The sequence below is a fragment of the Lepisma saccharinum genome, chromosome 1 (assembly GCF_977018435.1).
Source record: "Lepisma saccharinum chromosome 1, izLepSacc3.1, whole genome shotgun sequence".
NCBI classification, from domain to species: domain Eukaryota; kingdom Metazoa; phylum Arthropoda; class Insecta; order Zygentoma; family Lepismatidae; genus Lepisma; species Lepisma saccharinum.
In genome coordinates, this window is record NC_139229.1 from 173,578,446 (window position 1) to 173,598,939 (window position 20,494).

A 20,494-nucleotide genomic window follows, 5' to 3' on the forward strand; every position below is an offset into this window, starting at 1 on the left:
AGAAGAAGAGAAACTTGAATCAAAGTATCGGAGGTAAGAGTGGGGGAGGGGAGAGAGACCGTGGAAGAAAGAAAAATACCGAAGGAAGATGATAGAAATCAAAATGTAGGGGAGAAGCTTATGTATGTATACCTGGACAATCTCCAGCGAATGAATTCTTGTTTTTCCTGTTCGTGGCTGAATAATATCACATGGCCTGTGGGGGCCGCGAGGACAATGATGATTGGTCGGCGGATCGTCCGGGGGGTGGGTCGTGGTCGTGCTGTAGCAGTCGGTAGATCACGCTGATATACACATGCGCTGGGTCAGTCAGACGACGAAAGACGCTCTGTACGGTTTTCCGTAGGGTTTGTGTGTTGTTTTTCCGTGTTCACGGTACGAGTTATAAAAGAAGCGAAACCACAAGGGATCAAAACAGCTTCTCAATTCGGATTCGCGTATTAGGATAAGAAGACACCTCTTTTGTCCTGCAAAAAAAACAATCAAGATGAACGTTGCTGCGTGAACTGACACTTTCATTCATTTGTTTATTAACTAAAGGACTGCATAATGACGTGCTATCAACCAGTGTGCCACTGTCACAATACACTAACGCCACAAAGGCCAAAGTTGATGGTGAGGAAGAAGAAACAATTCTCTCCAGGTAAGTGTAGAACTTCTTTATCGTTTAGCAAAGGCAAATATAATGGTAGGCAAATTGTCCATCACTATTTTAAGTTTTTTCTATTCTACATCCTGTGTTGTTTTAAAGAATTGACATTATGTAGATGCAAATCACCTCTGCTTATTGACGTGTTTATTTCAATTCATGATCATCATATTGTTGACAACAGACCGAAGGAAAATGGTGAAGAACAATTTTTATACCGTTTCTTTTGTCGTTGGGTGCACTTAAAGGGGGAAATGAAGTTTTGGAGACTTGATACGTTCATACTCTTTATGCCACTATGTGATCATAAATCAGAATTTACTTTATATAGATAGAAGTAAGACGAAGAAACTAACAATGTATTCGCACTGTTCATGGCAAAAATGGGGTTTAATAATACAACTTCATAATTCCACTCTTTTTTTTTTCCGCACTTGATTATTGCTTTTGGTTATCTTTGTCGCCAGGTCCGTACCCAGGATTTTTTTTAGGGAGGGGCCAGATCCCTGTGTGTACAGTGGCGGCTATTTGGGGGGACCTTGGGGCAGTTGCCCCCGACTTTTTGCCCCCTCCCCTTCCCCAGTTTTGGCACCCAATCGCCGTTCAGATGTATTCAGATAGTTCTGAGTTTCGCAAATTATTTTTTTTTCAAATTTCCTTTCTTTTCTTATAAAAGAACCATTGAACAGCCACGATAATTCTATATGTGGAAAATAATATATTTGTAAATTAAATTGTACGCATTAGCAATTATTATTACAATAAAGAATTCTAAATTTGAGTTAACCCATAGCCCGCAACGAAGGATCGTAGCGAGCTGTGGTTAATCAATAAAAAAAAGAGAGCGATACATTTTCACCTGGTAGCCAGTAGCGGCGATTGGGTGCCAAACCTTTGGGGCAAGGACAATTTACTTTCTCTTAGTTGACAAGTTTGAGTGAGTTTTTGTTTTAGGTCCACTTTTATGCACTGATAGACTAATTTGGACTGGACCTACAGTTCAAAGTGGGATCCGAACCACTATGTGCCTCCACCGGGTCTGGATAGACAAGGCTTAGCATTAAGAGCCCATAGTGAAGCAAAAAAAGTGGAAATACGCCGCCAGTAATGGTAACCTTGAATCAATGGTTATAAAATTAAAAGTACAGGGTCAACGAAGTTAGTAATAAGTTGTGTTTTATAGAGCGTATATTGATACACTTGTATTTTGAATTGTATATTCTGCAAATATGTTGTATAAAGAAACAAACTGCCGGAGTAGCCTACTAATTCAGGCAAGTGTACCCAATATTGCAGACTGCAGGCTTTTGGAGGCTGCCTCTCTACACATCAAACACATTCATTTATGCAAGGACAAAATTAAATTTTTACAAGTTTGAAAAATCGTCGATGTTATTTTCGTAGCTTTTTGTAGGTTCACAGGAGATATCGGGCCTCATGGTCACTTCCGGTCGTTTGCAATATGTCTAAAGGAGATATCCTGGCCCCTTTCGTTCGATTATTGCAATACGTCCAAAGGAGATACCGAGCCACATGGCCACTTCCGGTCGGTTGCAATACGTCCAAAGTAGATATTTAGCCACACTTTGCCCCCGTGGGCAACACTACTACCAAGAGACAGTAAACAGTTCTTCCCCCCCCCCCATCTCCTCCCCAGTGTTGGCACCCTATCGCCGCTACTGTTTTTTTTTTTATTGATTGATTGAGTTGGTGTTTTAAGTCCACTTTATGCACAGTAAGGCTAATCGGGACTGGACCTACAGTTTAAAGTGGAATCCGAACCACTATGTGCCTTCACCGGGAATCGAACCCGGGACTCCTTGATTACAAGGCGACGACGCTACCACTGCGATATCGGGAGGACCCTCTCCGCTACTGGAAAAGGGTGATGAGACAAACTACGAAATCGGCCATGCGTTGACCAGTATACGGACCTGAAACATCTCGCTGCACATCCGTTTTGTTTGTTGTCATTTGAAACAGCTGTTTTCAAAGTTCGCCAAGTTTGTTTCAAGTCAAGTTAATACACAATACAATAAAGTTTATTGGATTGTGTTCAAATCTCTTAAATGTGTTCCCCTACCGGAAATTGAATCCGAAACCTCTTCATCAGTGCTTGGAAGTAACTATAATAGTTACAAGTAACTCAGTTAGTCTTCATAGAGAGAGGCCGGTGTGTTATCCATCAGATTATGCTGTCGTGTACGAGTACGCAAGGGGGCTGAAGGGGCTACAGCGCCTTTCGAAATTCTAAGAAAAGCAACATTTTCAAATGAAAACAGTGAAAACGCGGGGGAAAAGAACAGAGTTGTAAATGCAACCCTCCCCCCTTTGAAATAACCCCCGATTGCCATTTTTGAGAGTGAAATTTCTAAATGTACGAAATATTTTAATGTGGGTCCCTCCAGAAAGCAGCTATATACCATCAACCTTTACCCCCAATGACACCGAAAGGAAAAACCTGCGTACGCCAGTGAACATGTGTGTTCATTTCCGTACAGCATCTGCTCTCATGTTAGGTCCCCTGTGTTGTTATATCCGCTGGACAGGCGACAGCGAATAAACAGTAGACAAATTGTCCATAGCTTTTTTCGTTCTTGAATCCTGACCCAGAGATTTATCCTTACCGATGTCCTCATTTAAACATTCTGAGCGAGATAAAAGTTTAGATGCTACAGCATCTATTTACTCTTCTTTAAACTTTAGGTACAGTCCCGAATAGGGTGTGTGTATAGTGTGTATTACTCTGTTGGTTACTTTTGCTGCTCCATATACTGCAAACGTTCCGTTGCTGCATTTTATGCTGTACTATTTTACATAAATGTACACACGCCCACATACACATATATCTTACAAAATAGGGTAAAGCTACCCCCTGCTCATTGCAACATGTCATGAAGGCCACTGGAGTACGCAGGATTTTTTTTCCGGGAGGGGCTGAAAGTGTATAGGGATTAGTGCATAGCTGGTTTCAGTGCTGCCAACTTACATGGGTCCCAGCCCACCCAATATTATTATTGTTATATATTTGCTTATTAGTCAGTAAATAACAGTTTTAAAGTAGTAAGGATGCATAGGCGCCGACTCCACGGGGCTTGGGAGGGGCTCGAGCCCCCCCCAATGTTAATGATGTGGGAGCAGAGCCCCTCAAATAATTTTGCTTAAGAGGATCTAATGTATTATTTTGCTTCTCTTGTAAAGTTTACTCTGAATTGTGCAACATGAACTTAACTTTAAAAACACATTTAAAATGTTCTAGACCATCAAATTTGCGGGGCTGAGACCGCTAAACCATCAACTTTGGGGGGGGGCTATTAAGGGAGTCAGCAAAATACATGACTTATTACTACATACTAAGTATATAATTATGAGTATTGTTAACATTTTTACTATAAAGAGATTCAAAATAACGAGGTGATAATGGCAATTATACCAGTATGTTGTTTAGTGAATTCTGAACAATTTGAGGTCGTAAACACGACTTTCAGGCAATATTGATATGTACGATATTTAGTTATCCTCGAAATCTCTTCCTCTAGTCCAAAGAATAAGGGGAAAATAATTCTAAAGTCTTTGAGTTCATTTAATACTGGCTTGTAGTAAAGTACGCAAGGAAAGCTTATGAAAAGTCTGTATTGCGAAAGCGGGAACGGCTATGATCAAAGGCATTATTGCTAAAGCACGGCGTGCAGTGTTTATTTATTATTGCAAAATTAAATTTAAAAAGTAAAATATTGTAGCAAGAACAAAAAAGTAAAACTATTTTCCTCCGATTTGTTAGCATTTATGTAAATAATTAAATAAAACTGTTAAATATTGTAAATATTCGCTATTTTTATGGGTACGTCAACACTTTTTTCACCTGTCACATGTCCTTTCTTTACATGTCTGTTGCGGACATTAAAACACACCCATGCCCTCGCCGGGACTCGAACCCGAGACATCTGGATCAAAGCGAGTTGAGCCGACCACCCAACACGCTCGGCTACCGAGCCCGGCATAAAACTGTTATGTTGGCCTCTTAATGTAAATACATAGCCTACTTTTAAAATGTTAATTGTTATCTAAAAAACAAATGAGCAGACACACGTTTTTCATGTTACATTTCATTTGCATGAGGAATATAATAGCTGCTTAAGAACTGCTATACGAAGACGTAATATTTATTTTAAAAAAAGGGAGGGAGTGAGTCATTCATTCATTTATTTCAGTGATCAGAGCCCCCCCCCCCAATAATTTTGACAAGTCGGCGCCACTGTAAGACTGTAAGGATGCAACGTTAATATCATGATACATAAAGGAGGATTTATGCGATTTCTTAGAACTTACAACGACCCAATCCTCTTTAAAATTTGGCGACCCTGGCTGCTTTCTAGGGGGCGCCATATACAATAAGATATTTCAAATTTTCCACTCTCAAAAATGGCAATTCGGAGTCATTTTAAGAGGGCTTGTATTTACCACGCTGGTTTTCCATGAATTCTTCAGTTTCAGTGTTTTTATTTAAAAATGTTGATTTTCTCAAAATTTCGGAGGGGACTGTAGCCAGTGGTGAAGGCATATGAAGAGGGGGCGGTAGGGTCCACCCTATACCCTCGACTACAGCCATGCCTACCTCTCTTTCTTTCTCAGTCTTGTCTCATCTTGGTTTTACAGAGAGAGGTCTGTCTCGGTCTGAGTAGACGATTCTGTTTTAAGATGCTGTCTCCGTACAATCATTTGAAATATTCTGCCATAATTTCATGTCTGACGTTACTTTTCAAGAATAAAGTGAGCCAAAGTGAGAAGCTAACCTCGCGAAGGAATTTTCAATCTTTAATTATGAAATTTTAAGAGTTAAAGAATTCCTCAATCATATAATACTTTCGAGACCTACTCGTTCCCTCTCCCACAGAAAACACAGAAAAGAATGTCCACATGGGCCATTTTCTCTGGCACTTTGTAAGTGAGCTAAGTGAGCTCTGTAACTTGCATACTATTCTGTCTGTCATGCTTTAACGATCGTTCGGCCAACCACAGTTTGTTTCTACCAATCACCAGAAAGCTTTTCCTGGTTTTCTGGGGAAACACGCCATAAATGACTGGGGTACGCCAGCACCTTTCAACAATCTTTCACAATTGGAAAGAGAAAATGGAGTTCAAAGATTAGATACATGCTTGATGTCAAGGGAGGAAAGGGGTGGGGGGAATGTCCATGTCCAATTTTTTATAGTGTCTCTCTTCTGTCGGAAGTCTACGCACTGGCTACGGTTTAAGTCGAAGGAAGAAAAATCTGTCAAGTTAGAAAGTACAGCGTCTGTTCATTTGCGACGTTAGAATATTTTTATGGCCTCTTTCTCTTTTTCTCTCTCTCCCTTTCCATTCTTCCTTGTCTATATCTCTTTCTTCCTCAGTTTCTATTATCTTTTTCTGCCTTTTGTTGTTTACCTTTCTTTTTTCCTCTTTCTCTCTTCTGGTTTTGCACCGTTTCTCTTTCTTCCTTTTGCGTCACAGAAGTGTCTCTCATTATTTCTATTCCGTTCTCTCTCTGTTTCTATAATTTTCGTTGCCTACATATTTTTGCTCATCAGTCTCTATACCTTTCTTTGTGCTTTTGGTTCTCTTTCTTTTTTCGCAATTTTTCCCTCTCTTTCTTCCTCTGTTCCATTATCTCTTTGTGTTATTTTTCCTTCTTTTCTTGTCTGTCTCGGTCTCCCCTCTTTTCCTTTCTATTTTTTTGCCTACCTCTCTTTCTTCCTCAGTTTCTATATCATTCTTCTACTTTAGTTCCCTATTTCTTTTTATTTCGTAGTCTTTCTTTCGCTGTTTCCATATCTTTCCATAATTTTCTCCCTCTTTCTCTCTCTCTTTTATTGCTAGGTGCGTGAGATTCTGGTTGCTAAACAAAGGATTCTAAAAACGTCACATGTAAGCTATTTGGGTGGCCAGGTGGGGGGGGGGGAGCGAGCGACACCCCTGCTAGGTACAAAGTAATGACTAATAGTGTGTGAAATACAGGTCAATTTTGAAACCTGAAATTACGTGTTCGTCGTTTTGATGAAATTATACACTACAGAAGATTTACGAGACAAAGAAACCTTATTATTAATTCATGATGTCAATTTAACATAGCCTAACTTCATAATTGTCTCCTAATTTTTCAATGTTGTTCTAGTAAAATTATAATGGTTTCTGAATAAATGTGAACAAAACAAAGACAATAATTTTGTCTCTTGCCCCCCCCCCCAAATGCGGTTGTATTCCACTTCGTCACACACCCCCCCCCCCGCCGGCGACGCCACTGTATATATTATGAAAATAAAGCTTTCTTGCTTCTTTAAAGAGAGTTAGCCGTTCCCGAATCATGCTCACCAGAACCTGATGCCTGCGGAAAAAAAACCTACTCGACTCTGGTGTGTTTTTGTAGTGTGTCAAAAAATCAACTTGCTACAAAGGACATGTATGATGGTTTGTGCATATTACGGAAAGATTATGTTATTTATGCCGTGAGGATCTCAGAGTCACAGCTTCTTACAATTTGTCTCTTATCGTAGTTGAATCAAGAAATGAACAATCTAACAAAGCTCGATAATTGGTAAGTGATAATATCACTAGACTGTACATCAACTCTTGTTTTAGCTGTAGGTTAGGGTTCAATACTACTTGAAGTATATAGTATTCAAGTCATAATATATTTTGCATTGTGTGCTTCCACTCAGAGACATTGGTAATGCTATTTTGTCTCCCTGAACTCATTATGTGTATCCAAGGAAGCGGAAAATACAAATCTTAAACAAGTTTGAGACGTTGGGCAATTTATTCCATTCACACCAAGCTCGCAGTAATAAAAACATATACACTTTTTGCATATCAACGATCAATGTATGAAACTGTAGACAAAGAGAAATGTATTCTAGACTTATAAAAAACATTTTTACAGTTCTTTACATCATTTACATATGGTTCACTATACAAAGACCAACCAAAATGATACATTTTCGAAAGACTCTCACCCTCTGGTATCTGTGTCTGTCTTAATAAAATGTTCAGTTTTCCCCATTGTGATATGGAAATGACCCGCTGTAATCTAGTTGGTAGTTCGTTTGACTTCCACGCGGGAGACCCTAGTTCGATTCTTGGGTGAGTTATCTGAGGCTCTGGGGATTTTGCCAACACAGCATATCTCTGTATACAGGACTCAACCGGCCCATTCATCGGGGAGCGTGTAAGTTCGTATTTACGTGTGTGTAAGGGTAAATTAGAGCCAATATGGGAATAATTGGTTCTTCGTGAAAGAAAATTATGTTGAGGAAAATTTTGGGAGTGTTGGGTGTGTGTGGATAAATCAGGCAGCCGGGCACCTCCATGGTCGATATCGACAATGTGTGGGGCCCTACCTCCACATCGTGGCACTGCGCGATGCACGTGAGGTAAGTTTTTGTACCCATTGTGACATGGATGTGTTGTGAGTGGTAGATTCCTTTACACAGGTAATATTTCAAATCTCACCCAACCCATGTGATTGCGGGTATAATTCTTATCAGAACTTGTCGCATCTTTAACCAAGAGCATTGAGTGCTGCACTGACGATCTCGCCACTGGATATCCCAGGTTCCATTTCTGGTCTGTGCATCATCTCATCATCATGCATTTTCATCGTTGCGATTACCCTAAAGGGGCAGAAGAGCTGCGTAAAATAAGAAAAATACAATTATTGTAAGAACGTATATACTTTATTACTTTTTATTGTTAGACTGACTTTTTATATAATTTCTTTTACACCTTCGCATCTCTTGTCGAAATGGATAGAAGTCAATTAGTATTTGTCACTAAATTTGTAACATTTGGTCCGACATTGCTTGACAAAACATTGTAATCTCCTCTTTGTTCCACATGCTTTTTCAGTCATTGTTCTGTGGGTTTAACGCAGCGACAACGCATTTCGAAGGGGAAACTTCAATCTTAAAGAAGGAGGAAAAATCAACAGATACGCGGAGGTGTCTAGCGAAGGAAGAGAAACTTGTCATTGAATCGAATCCAGGCAAAAGACGAAGCAAGTAGGTCGCAGGTAGAGACAGATGAAAAGGAGTCGACCTTGTTTTTTCCCTTCCAAGAGTCAATGCAGGTGACCCCCTGCAAGGTACTGTCGGATGCCATCTCAAAAGAAATGATCGAAGAGAGAGGAGACAGCTGTTTTTTTGTACTCCCCTTTCCTCTCTACCAAGGTGCTAGTTTCTTTATGTACCGAGAAGAAAACGGAGTGGATGAATAGTCTGTGCTCGAGCAGCAGGAAAAGAAAAAGAACGTCATCGTTTTTCTCGGAATTCTCTCTATTCTTTTCAATCTTCTTTATCGTGTTTTCTTCTTTCGCTTCTGCACAGAATGGTAGGATTTAAAAGAAGAAAATGCGTCTTCGCGGAATCAGTTGTGTCGCGGCTACGAAACAAGATAGAGTGTGGACCGCAGGTTTTGCAGTCAGGGACAATGGGATAATGTGAATCTCTGGCTACGGAGCGAGATCAGTGGTGGTCCAGTCAGACTGCTACGCGAGGGATCCGTGTTCGATTCCCGGGATGGGTGATTTCAGATTTTCCAACAATCCCCCTTTATGAATCGGCTTTGGTTCACTCCACCCACCTTTAGAAAACTCTGGCGAGGGAGGGGGTAAAAGCGACCGGAGCGTGTTGCTGATCACACCACTTTCACACAAGATTGTGAATTATGGGACCCTGCCTCAACCATCACCGTATGCCTTCACGGTAACGGTGTCACCTTGTTATCGAACTCCGGTTTAGGCACATTGCACAGTGGCTCGATCGAATCCCACTTTTAAACTGTAGGTCTACTCCCCCATTAGCCCATCGCATATATAAACATAAAGAAACAAGCTAGATAGGTGAAATATGGCGGACTGCAAAGTACAGCAGATATTACCAAATGAGAAGTAACTTACTGAAGACTGATTCTTCATCCACTTTACTTATACAACTCATTCCATTGATTATGGTTCTTGGTTCTTGCTTCTTGGGCGTCTTTGTTTCAGTTCTTGATCCTAGCATTGTGTAAAACTAGGGATGATAACCAGACCGAGAGGACCTTGTAAGAATCTAGTCGAGAACGATACAAGGTCCTTCGAGACGAGATCGAGAACGATACAGTGTAAAATCAGGACACTCAGTCTCGTTCGGGGAGACATGAATATGATATTTGAAAAAAATATTTAAAATAAGCTTACTTTGGTATGCTAGACTACTTTTCCAGACACACAAAGCTGATAACTATATTTGATGATTTATAGTGATCGGAAAGTCAATCTATTGGTTGTAATCAAAGGGTTCCGAATTAGATACCTGGTGGAGGCACATTGTACAGTGGGATCCATGAGTATTAGCGTGCAAATTGTCCATGACTATTTTCATTATTTTTTCTCTTACATCCTATGTGTTTTTAAGCGATGGATTTTTATGTATGCTGGTGCAGAAGTTGTCAACAGCTTGCTTTGAGTTTTCCTTTAATTCTGGAAGCTCTTATTGGGTCAAATAAAGTTCACGAACATTGTGATGGACAATTTGCACAATAATATTCATGGATCCCAGCGTAGTATAGTTTCGGATCCTACTTTAAACTGTAGATCCAGTCCCTATTAGCCTATGTGTGCATAAAGTGGACTTAAAACAACAATACAAGAAAAAAATCAATTCAAAAAGTTTCATCTACTGGTGTGCTTGTGGTTGCATACATTCATGGATAAAATTCCGTGTTCGAGGGTTCGTAGCCGAAATAAGGCGACAAACACACAAAAATATTAAGATTAATTGTTTGCCTTGATGGCGTCTATACGCTGCGAAAGTTCGTGTGGTGACACACTGTTAAGTGCCAATGTTGTTTTATTGTGCATATTCTTAGATTCGATACTTGACCGGGAACGAGACAGACATTCACAACTCAAAACGAGACCGACTCTCTGCCAAGTCTCGTCTTGATACCATCTCTATGTAAAACAAAGTGAGTGAATATGGTGATGGACAATTTGCCTGCCATTATCTTCAAAACTGACTGTACCTTAGGAACGTTTCCTTTGAAGGATTACCAATTGCAATTTAACCTTTTCGACCTCTGTGATAGCGATCACGTGTAACCGCATATTATATATCTGCTGCCTTTCGAAAACAGGGCAAAAAAAATAATCCAAGAAGACACTTTACAATTCTCTCTCACCCTCAATCTCCCTTTATCGCGGCTTCTCCTAGTTGCTATTCACGAAGAAGACAACAACCTGGATTTCTCTTCCGATAAGAACGAAGCGAAAGACTTAGTAACGAACAATTTCCAATCTATCCGCTTCGGCGTTCCTTGTCTAGTATCAGCAGTTTGCGACATATGTGGAAACTAATTTGAATTCTTGAGTTTCAAAGTCAATATAATTGGAAGAGTAACTATTGTTTACGAGCACGAGCGAAGTCAAGGCTTGTAATTGAACAGAGCCGCCGATCTTTTCCCGCTATTTTTTTTTATAACAGTCGATGCCGAGGTCACATGAGTGTACCATCGTTGGCGGAATTTAACCCTTGTTACTATTCGATTACCTTAAATAAGCGAATTGGGAGAGTGATGGCTACGATTTAGCTCTTCGCAACGTTATAATTGGAACGTTGACAATGTGACGTAACGCATCGCTTGGTTTTGCATTCGTTCCGGAAAATTTATTAGCGGTGTCATTTGAGGCTGGTCAATTCGTCCTGGATTATAGGGCTGTGAAGATCATCGCTTGTTGTTGAGGTACAAGGTTGAATTTTTATTACACCGTATTTCCTTTATGGCCTATCGTAGCTTAGTCGAAGGAGGAATGATTTGATTAATGCTAGGTCTTGGCAACTTTGCAAGCATACAATGAGAATGTGCACCAATAGAGACATTTTTCATATCATAAAGAGGCAAAATGCAAGTTCTCATGGAAGACTAACAACATTGATAAGGTAGGCATCGAGTGTTGCCAGGCCTTGGTGATATCCAAAACTGGTGGTATTCCGATTTTCGAGGTCATCCTGACGTTTTTTGTGGTTTCAGATTAACCACTGTAGATTGTAGAAAGTGTACATTTAGCGGTCTCGTACAGTGGGATGGATACGTAAATATTACTAGGTAAATTGCCATTATCTCATTCATTTTTCTCCTCAGCCTTATATCTCTGAAAGAATGGAATTGTACTTGTGCTAAGCAGGCCCGTAGCCAGGAATTCTTTGTAGGGGGGCAAAGTCAATCCTAGAGGGGGCAAATTTTAAATATATTGTGTCACATTGGCGGATATAGCAGGGTACACAGAGGCACTTGCCCCTCCCCCAAAAGAGATAAATATCAGAAATGGGATGATATCTTAAAACTGCAACAAAAAAATAATCGAGCAATCAAATAGCAATATTTTGATAATGACCTTTCGAGATTGCCAAAGAATATAAAGTTTAACATATACAGACTAATAGGGACTGTATCTACTTGATATTTACAGGTCGATAATGTAAATAGACGATTAATATGTACCAACAGCTTTGGGTCTCTTTGCAAAACTAATTAAGGGAGCCCTTTATAAATCATGCTTCATATTGATTCCCTCTAGTTTCCAGTATGCAAGATTTTTACGCACAAAGGAATCTAACGAGAATCCAACAACACCATTGTGTTGTGTTATGCAAGAAAAATCGAATTAATTAAATAATAATGGTTACATATTATCTACACTTTGATGAATTTTGTAAAAATTTGTAATGCATTTTCATTTGTACTTGTTAGAACATTAAAACATGGGTCCCTTAGTCCACCACGGACTCTATTGCCTTCAAAGGGGAGACTCTTGCATCACTGCAGACAATGTTTGCCTACTGGTTACATTAACCAGTTTGCAAAATATTGTGTGAATTATATTATAGTTGAAATACGTGTTTTGACACCTGATAAACAAATAGGAATCCCTTGATTGATCAATTACATTTTTGATTACAGTGTCATGTCGTCATTAATATTTCATATTAAGTTTCATAGAAAGAAATTGTTTTAATAGGGAGTAAATAATTTTACTGGTCGCCATGGCATTCTCTTTAACTTTTTCTTTTTCATATAGATCGTTTGGCTCCCAGGGCCAACTCCCGCCGCCCCATAGCTATGGCTCTGAACTTGTACTATAAGAATAGAAGAAATTGCGAGCGAAGCGAGCAAGAAAATTTTACGAAATGTATTTTTATTTATATAAAATTTGAAATCGAGGGGGCAATTGCCCCTATGTGCCCCTTCAAGTGACCTTGGCCGTCTGGAAATAAAATGCAAGGAGCAAGTAAAAACTAATTCCATCATGAGTATCCAATTGTCCTGCTATTCTTAGATTCTCCAAGTCTTGTTGTCTTTGTACTTCAATGTCTGCTTCCCCTAGAATGGACTTCCGTCCAAGGTCGGGGGGGGGGGGGACAATGCCCCCTGTAGTTGCGGCAGTGTTTATGAGTGTCTCTTCATCAATTTCACGTCATCACTCATTGTTGCGATTAGCTAGAAGTCGCAGAAAAACGACGCTAAGTAACAAAAATCAAATATCCACTCCATCTCTCTACCACATGAATCACAATTACCAAAAGGTAGACTTGGGCAACAAAAATTTAGGCAGTTCCAAGTTCATAGCAACACACCCAAGAAAAACATCCAAACACATTAGTCACCGTTAATACAAGAGTAAAATGTGATAACTGTTCTAGATACTGAAAATTGCGAAATCATATCCCAAAGTCTGAATCTGGAAGGGAATTCCCCCCCCCCCACCAATCCTGATACGACATTATACGGAATCCCATACACTCTAATAAATCACAAAACCAATAAGTGTCTTTATTATGTTGCTAGAGTAGCACCTGATATAATTGTAAAGATTAGTGAGAATTCCAGGTAAGAATATGTTCTGTATTTTTCACAGGGGGGGCAAAGCAAGCTCTCAGGGGGGCAGTTGCCCCCCATGTCCCCCTCTAGCTACGGGCCTGGTGCTAAGGCAGACTGTCTTCTTGATATTTTGTTTCAATTCTTATACCTCGCATTGAGAAAAACATAGTGAAAAAACGTGGTAAGAAACAGTTTGCCTTGTAGAATTTATGCACCTTACTCTACACTGAATAAAATAGGAAAATTAGAGCGCTAATTATGCAACGTGCAATACGTGCGTCTTAGTGAACTGTGCATTACATACGTATTATATACCAATTGGAAATTCAAATCATATACCAATTAGGGTGTATTTTCCCCACTTGAATACATGGAAGGCATTGATTGATTGATTGGTTTATTTTACTTTGCTTTTCTTCCACTTTTGGCTAATCGCGAAGATGAGGTGAGTGATGATATGATAAAATTGGTGAAGGAACACTCAAAGAGAACGTCTATGCCAGGATTTGAACCCGGGAGTCTATCGTCGTAGCGCGCTGTGATAACCACCCCGCCACGGAGATCGACGATTATTCAGATACAGAAATGTTGTTCTAAGAGAATCCTACCCCATTTTTTATATCTATGGAATCAGCGGTTTAAGTTAATACCGTGAGGTAGGGGTGGGGGATTGTTTATTCGAACCTTAGGGTTAGCTTAGAGGATGCCCCTATGGTTTAACATTGTAACGGTGAGACAGTGAGGGGAATGCTTTGCGTAAATTTTCCTACCTACCTACAGAGGAATACAGAGGTATTTGATTTGTCTCCTTGCTTGTAATCACCCTGCACTAACTTAGGGAAAACAGCAAACCACATGTTTCTATTGCGTCATATTTACCCTCGTGTTGGAAAGCATTATAACTGGGTGTCTTGGGGACAATTGCCTTTCTCGTTTCCTTTCGACGGAACCACTCCTCCCCTACCAGGTCCAAACGCTCACCAAAGGAAAGCTCATGCATCTGGGTCATTGGAAAATAAATGGGAACCTGCAATCATATTCAAGTCTAGTGTTACACCTCCTGCAAAGGTCACTGTTTCATTAAAGTGGGTCACACGAGGTCCATGCTAGAAGAAGCTGGAGTTTCTCTTGACTGCACCCACACCTGCGTCCCTTATTGCCTCTGAGTCATTTCTTTTTAAGTGAAACACGCCAAGAAGTCACGTAAATAGTTAAGAAACGGGGTGAAAAAGAGAGGGAAGAAAGTGATGACCCACCCAATGAACACGCGGTCGCCAATGTCCCCTCATCATGATGCCGCCGGACTGAAAGAAAAGTAGAATACTGGGAGAGAGCATAAAATGAGAAATGTCAGACAACGGTAAGAAAGAAGTAGTGCACTGAATGACAGGGTTGAATAGGGTGTGACTTAATACATCCGAGAGCTTGTCAGAGCAATCAAGAAAATAGATATCAGTGTGTTAAAAATGGCGTTGTTTCAGATTATGATTGCAGTTTTTAAATTTCACGTCGCTTTCTATTCACTTTTGGATAATCACGACGATGAATGGAATTGAAGAAGTTCCATTCACAAATGACATACATGTCCTGGTCGGGATTCGCATCCAGGAGATGGTACCGTGATACCAGTAGTTTATCAAGAAGCTCAGATGTCGCATATTCTAACTATTTGCTAGAGACCACACACCTAATATTTGATTGATTGATTTGGTGTTTTAAGTCCACTTTGTGCACAGTAAGGCTAATCGGGACTGTACCTACAGTTTAAAGTAGGACCCGAACCATTATATGCCTCCACCGGGTATCGAATCCGGGATTCCTTGATCACAAGGCGATGACGCTACCATTGCGCCATCTGGGAGGCCTCACACACCCAATGTGGATGGGCGTTTTCTCGTTTGTTCGCGATGTGAAATCCGTTTCTTCGCAAATTAAAAAGCCCATTTATCCTCGTCTGTACACGAGGAAGAACTACGTATCAGATAAAAATAACCCCAATTTCTCCACAATGGACTCTCAGGCAAGGTAAGGTAAATTGTAATGTTCCCCGTGCATATAGCACCGTGCCATGAAGGCACATTTAGGGATAGGGCCCTACATATTCTCTATCTCGGCCATTTTGGAGGTGATGTGATCAGCACCACGCTCCGACCGCCTTTACCCCCCAAGGTTTAACCCAGGTTCCCATTGACTTCAGGGTGGGTGAGCCCCGGATAGTTGTTTTTGGTGCGAACGATCCCAAATTCCATCATGGAACGAAATGGCACAGAAAGTTTGGCGTTCCACTGACGACCCCGTCACCTTGGATTCTGGGTTCGAGTTCCGAACTGAACATGAGAGTTTCCTTGCGTGTCTCTCTTCATCAATTTCTTCCTGAGGAAGCAGAAACGCGACGCAAAATAAGAAAAATACAAAAAAAGCAATTACTTTTTTATTATTTTTTAAAATTAGCGAGATACTTGAAAAGTCTGGAGACTCAATGTGATAGTCATCCAACGTAAAATTCTTTGGGCAGGCCTTGTGCCTCATGGAGTTACACAACAGGGGATTAGTTTTTTGGCGGAAGTAAAATAAAACAAGGGGTGAGCCACACCAGAAGTAAGCAAAACTGCTCTTTTTCGCTTATCAAGTTTCAGTCACAGAAGTTGATTGATGGATTTGTTTTGTTTTAATTCACTTTTTTGCCACTTTTGGGCTAATGGTGAAAATGTGAACGGAAAGAGATAAGATGAAACTGATGGAAGGAGAATCACAAACACACGGACAGGACACTACACAAACTCCAGACGCCATAGCCTCGTTAGTTTGCAAGAATGCAGTATAGGGCGTATACTGCTTGGAGGAGAGGTTGTCATTTGGGTACTTACGAGACAGTCACCCCTTACAAAGGAAATCAATCGATTTTGCGCCATCTTGTATACTGGCTCAGTCTCGTACAAATCAATTCACGCAAGAATGCAGGCTTGAGTGACTGAAGATACATGGAAGCAAAAGAGAGTTAGAGGGCGCCACAGTACGTGACTTCGTCCATATTAGTCCGGAAGACGCTATGTCATCTTGCAAGCAATAAAAATCCCTTTCGTACAAGGCGAGGTAAATGGCAATAACTTTTATTGAGTAGGCACGACGGAGGCCTCGACACACCCATGAAAAGTTCAACTCGGGGTGAAATTTCTTTTGCTCATATTAAAAGAGGAGGAAGAAGAAAAAAAAAGTGGGTGGCGTTTTGTTAACGAAATTTTTGGTAGCTTGTAAGGTTCCGACCATTTTTCTCACACAGTAGCTGGTCACGCTTTTTGTTGTCTCTGTTGTTATTGGAGAAGAAGAAGAAAACTCGATTTAGATTTTCCAAGGTTTAGTTTCGCGGGTGCTTGTTAGGAAACGAAAGTCATGTCTGAGGACCGCGCTGAAGGGAAGAGAGCATAAAATCACAAAGACTTTTTTAAAGAGTGCACAGTGGGACTTCTCTTTCTCATGGTCGCCAGAAGCATATTTGTAGTAGGTTTAGAAGACACGTTTGACGGGATGCTTGCTGCTGTGGGAGCTTGTGTGCGGAATCGGCGTTTGTCAATTTGCTTTATTCTGGTGAAATTTGAAGTCAGTATATGACGTTACCACACTTTCAACATCTTGTCCTAAATTTTGTACACAGCACATGAAATATAATTTCACCCCTTATTATTTTTTTTAAAATGTTGCTTTATTTCACATAGCAACATTTTAAAAGTTCTACCCTAGCCACTGATGTATGTATGTATGTATGTATGTATGCATCCCCCCTACACACACATAGGTATGTATATGCACACACTATGCTAGAAGCCCGCTCTATAAAAAATGGATTGAATTTAGCCAATTGGGAGTTATTTTATACACCAAGATGAACTTTATTGAAGTAGATTTATAACAGGTACAGTGGGATCCATGAATATTACCGTGCAAATTGTTCATGACTATTTTCCATTAATTTTTGCTTACATCCTGTGTTTTTAAGCGATGAATTTTTATGTATGCTGGTGCAGAAGTTGTCAACAGCTTGTTTTGAGTTTTTTTTTAATTCTGGAAGCTCTTATTGGGTCAAATAAAGTGCACGAACATGGTGATGGACGATTTGCAATACTCATGGATCCCACTGTACATAAATGTATATTCTGGGACGGATAAAATAAAAGATATTAACTCTGTAATTAAGGGATCCCGGACTCAATCCCCGGTGGAGGCACAGTCGTTCAGACCTCATTTTAAGCTGTATGTTCAGTCCCGAATAACCTGTATGATCATAAAGTGTATTTGAAACACATACCTTCAGAACACAAGTGTAACACTCAAAATAAATACCTGTTCAAAACCAAATTTCACCAGATTGTCGCTAGTTCTAGAAGGATCAGAACAAATGACAATTTAAATATTCAACTATCTCCCGATCCCGAATTATATAGCAGTTAAAGCATCACAATGTTGAGAAACATATTGAAAATGTTTTTAATAAAAGTGATATATTATTGTTTCTTTATGAATATTTAAATTGTAAATTATATATAACTTTGTAATAAATATTATGGTTTCTATTGCAATTAAAAATATGTGAATTGTAGTGTGAGGTGCGCCAAACAACAATCCTGTCTAGGGTGCCAAAATATCTAGGTACGGGGCTGGAAACAACGGCAGTATTCGCTTTCTAAATGAGCTTTCGACTTAATTAGTGTTTTTCTCACCTTTTTATCCACTTCTTGTCACAAATGTCAAACGAAATCAAAATCAGGAGACTGATCTCGTTTCCAGAACCTTAGGACAGTTATAGAGGAGTCACTCCTACAGTAACGTTTCTCATAAGATTTGATGACCCACCAGAAGGTAAAAATTTGTCCGAGTTTTAACCCCGCTGGTACCAGGCCTGGCTTGAACCGATTTTTGTAACGGTACTGTTGGCCCAAGTCGGCCTTTCTCATGTTGTCTTACGCTGTGCAATCTTTCTTCTCCTCTCCCATTTTGTGTTTCACGAATGCATCGTTAACGAGGAATGAAAAGGCCAAAAAGCAACTCGGAATCACCGAGGAAGGTGAAATCGTGGCAACCTTGGTACTTTATGCCGAAGCAAAGTCTTTAGAAGGCAGGCTAACAAAACATCCAATTAGTTGGCGAGGTTGCCGGTAGAGCGAGTTACCTGCGAGCATTTCGGAGTACGGTTAGTGGTGCAGACCCACAATATTCATCATCAAATTAGTTGCTTTCTAGGTGAGACAATGCCAATGCCATGTGTTGAATGACGTAATGAGTTGCGTCGATGCCCCAGCGCCCAGGCTATTCTTACGCTGTGCAAAATCTCACAGAACTCAAGATGTCCATGTGAACATTAAAATTTCAAGCTGTCAAGATATTCATTTTCAAGATTTTTCCCATCTGAAACGTAGAGAAATAGAAAAACTGAGTGGAGAATAAAATGACCTGAGTAAGCTTTTGTCCCGTCCCGTATAATATTGGATTGGATGGAATGCAGCATTCGTAATGACTCAGACGTCTCAGTGGAAGAGTGAACACTTAGTTTCAGATGTCAGTGGAAGAGTGAACACTTAGTTTCAGATGTCAGTGGAAGAGTGAACACTTAGTTTCAGATGTCAAAGTTACATTCAGGATAAAAATACATTTCTCGAGAATTCGGATCGAGACGAGACCGAAAACGACACAGGCATTTACAGTTCGATACGTGAGAACCCCCCCTCACACACGACAAGACACGACGCTGGCAAATCTCTTCTCGATGTCATCCATATCTTTTTGACAACAAATAATCTCATCTTTAGACATTTACTTACCATGATTGATTCAATTGATTTGGTGTTTTTAAGTCCACTTCATGTACAGTAAGGCTAATCGGGGCTGGACCTACAGTTTAAAGTGGGATCCGAACCACTATGTGCCTCCACCGGGTATCGAACCCGGAACCCCTTGCAAGGCGATGACGCTACCAGTGCGCCATCTGGGAGGCCTACTTACCATGACCTCATACGTCTCGGAGGCAGGACGATCTCCCCTTCCACCTTGAAACTGATGAAGGGACTGTAACAAAGGAACACCGATGCCCTCACCAGGACTTGAACCTCGGACCATCGGTCCAGAGATTAAGGGTCTGGCACTGAATGTAATCGGTCACCGACAGAGACGGCTCAAGATAAAATTTCCACCCGGGGAAGTGGATTTGACGCCCGCCCGCCCCTTTTCCCCTCTGTCACCTCTAAGTTTCCACACTGGTCCCACTACTTTCCACCTCCCCCCGATAAAAACCTTAATGACGTTACATATTTACTGTATTAATTACGAAAAATAACAGCCTTATTTTTTAAATACTTTAAGTTTTACTGCTAAGAGAACGCGTTTATTATGGGTACAGATTAATTTAATACCTATATAAATAACACGTGGCTCTACAGCCCGTGAGCGCCTTGGCCTATCTCCCGACTGCCGCCCCCCCCCCCCGACAATCCTACCTAGAAGTGTAGAGATCTTCAACCTGTAATGGGGTGACGTGGGGTCAGCACGTCGAGCCCTCAGCCGTTAAAGGAGATTTCCGAGACCGGATTACGCCACTCACTCGTAGCTCCCCAATTTTCTCACGATGGTGGGTTGCCACCGGTCCTATACACAGGCCAAGATCCCAGAGACTGAACCCAGACGGACCTGTCCCGCAGTCGGAGCCCAAAGCACAGCGCCTTAGACCACACGGCCACGGAGGAGGAGGACTTATAAGTGATATCAAAATAACAGTAATCTCTTAGTTTAAATTGCTACATTATTTTGCAGTATATGTATTATGTTTTGCAGCAGTAACTTCAATTAATTTTTGTTTACACAAATCCCACTCTTTTAAAAACAATCATCCAAGCTTATATAATCAGAAAAACTTCGGCGTTATTCAAGGTTTGGCACTTGGGCACCACCAAGGTGATTTTAAAT

At 40.5% G+C, this 20,494-nt stretch overlaps 1 protein-coding gene across 1 annotated transcript in view; it reads left to right on the forward strand.

Annotated features, from left to right (window-relative positions):
- The first annotated feature begins 321 nt into the window (after nucleotides 1–321).
- Nucleotides 322–20,494, forward strand: part of LOC146004182 (uncharacterized) — a 125,444-nt gene continuing 105,271 nt past the window's right edge. The window contains exon 1 of the mRNA XM_083142852.1: nucleotides 322–643. Within this exon, the coding sequence (XP_082998978.1) occupies nucleotides 550–643 (94 nt within the window). The 5' untranslated portion in view covers nucleotides 322–549. The remainder of the gene's footprint in view (nucleotides 644–20,494) is intronic.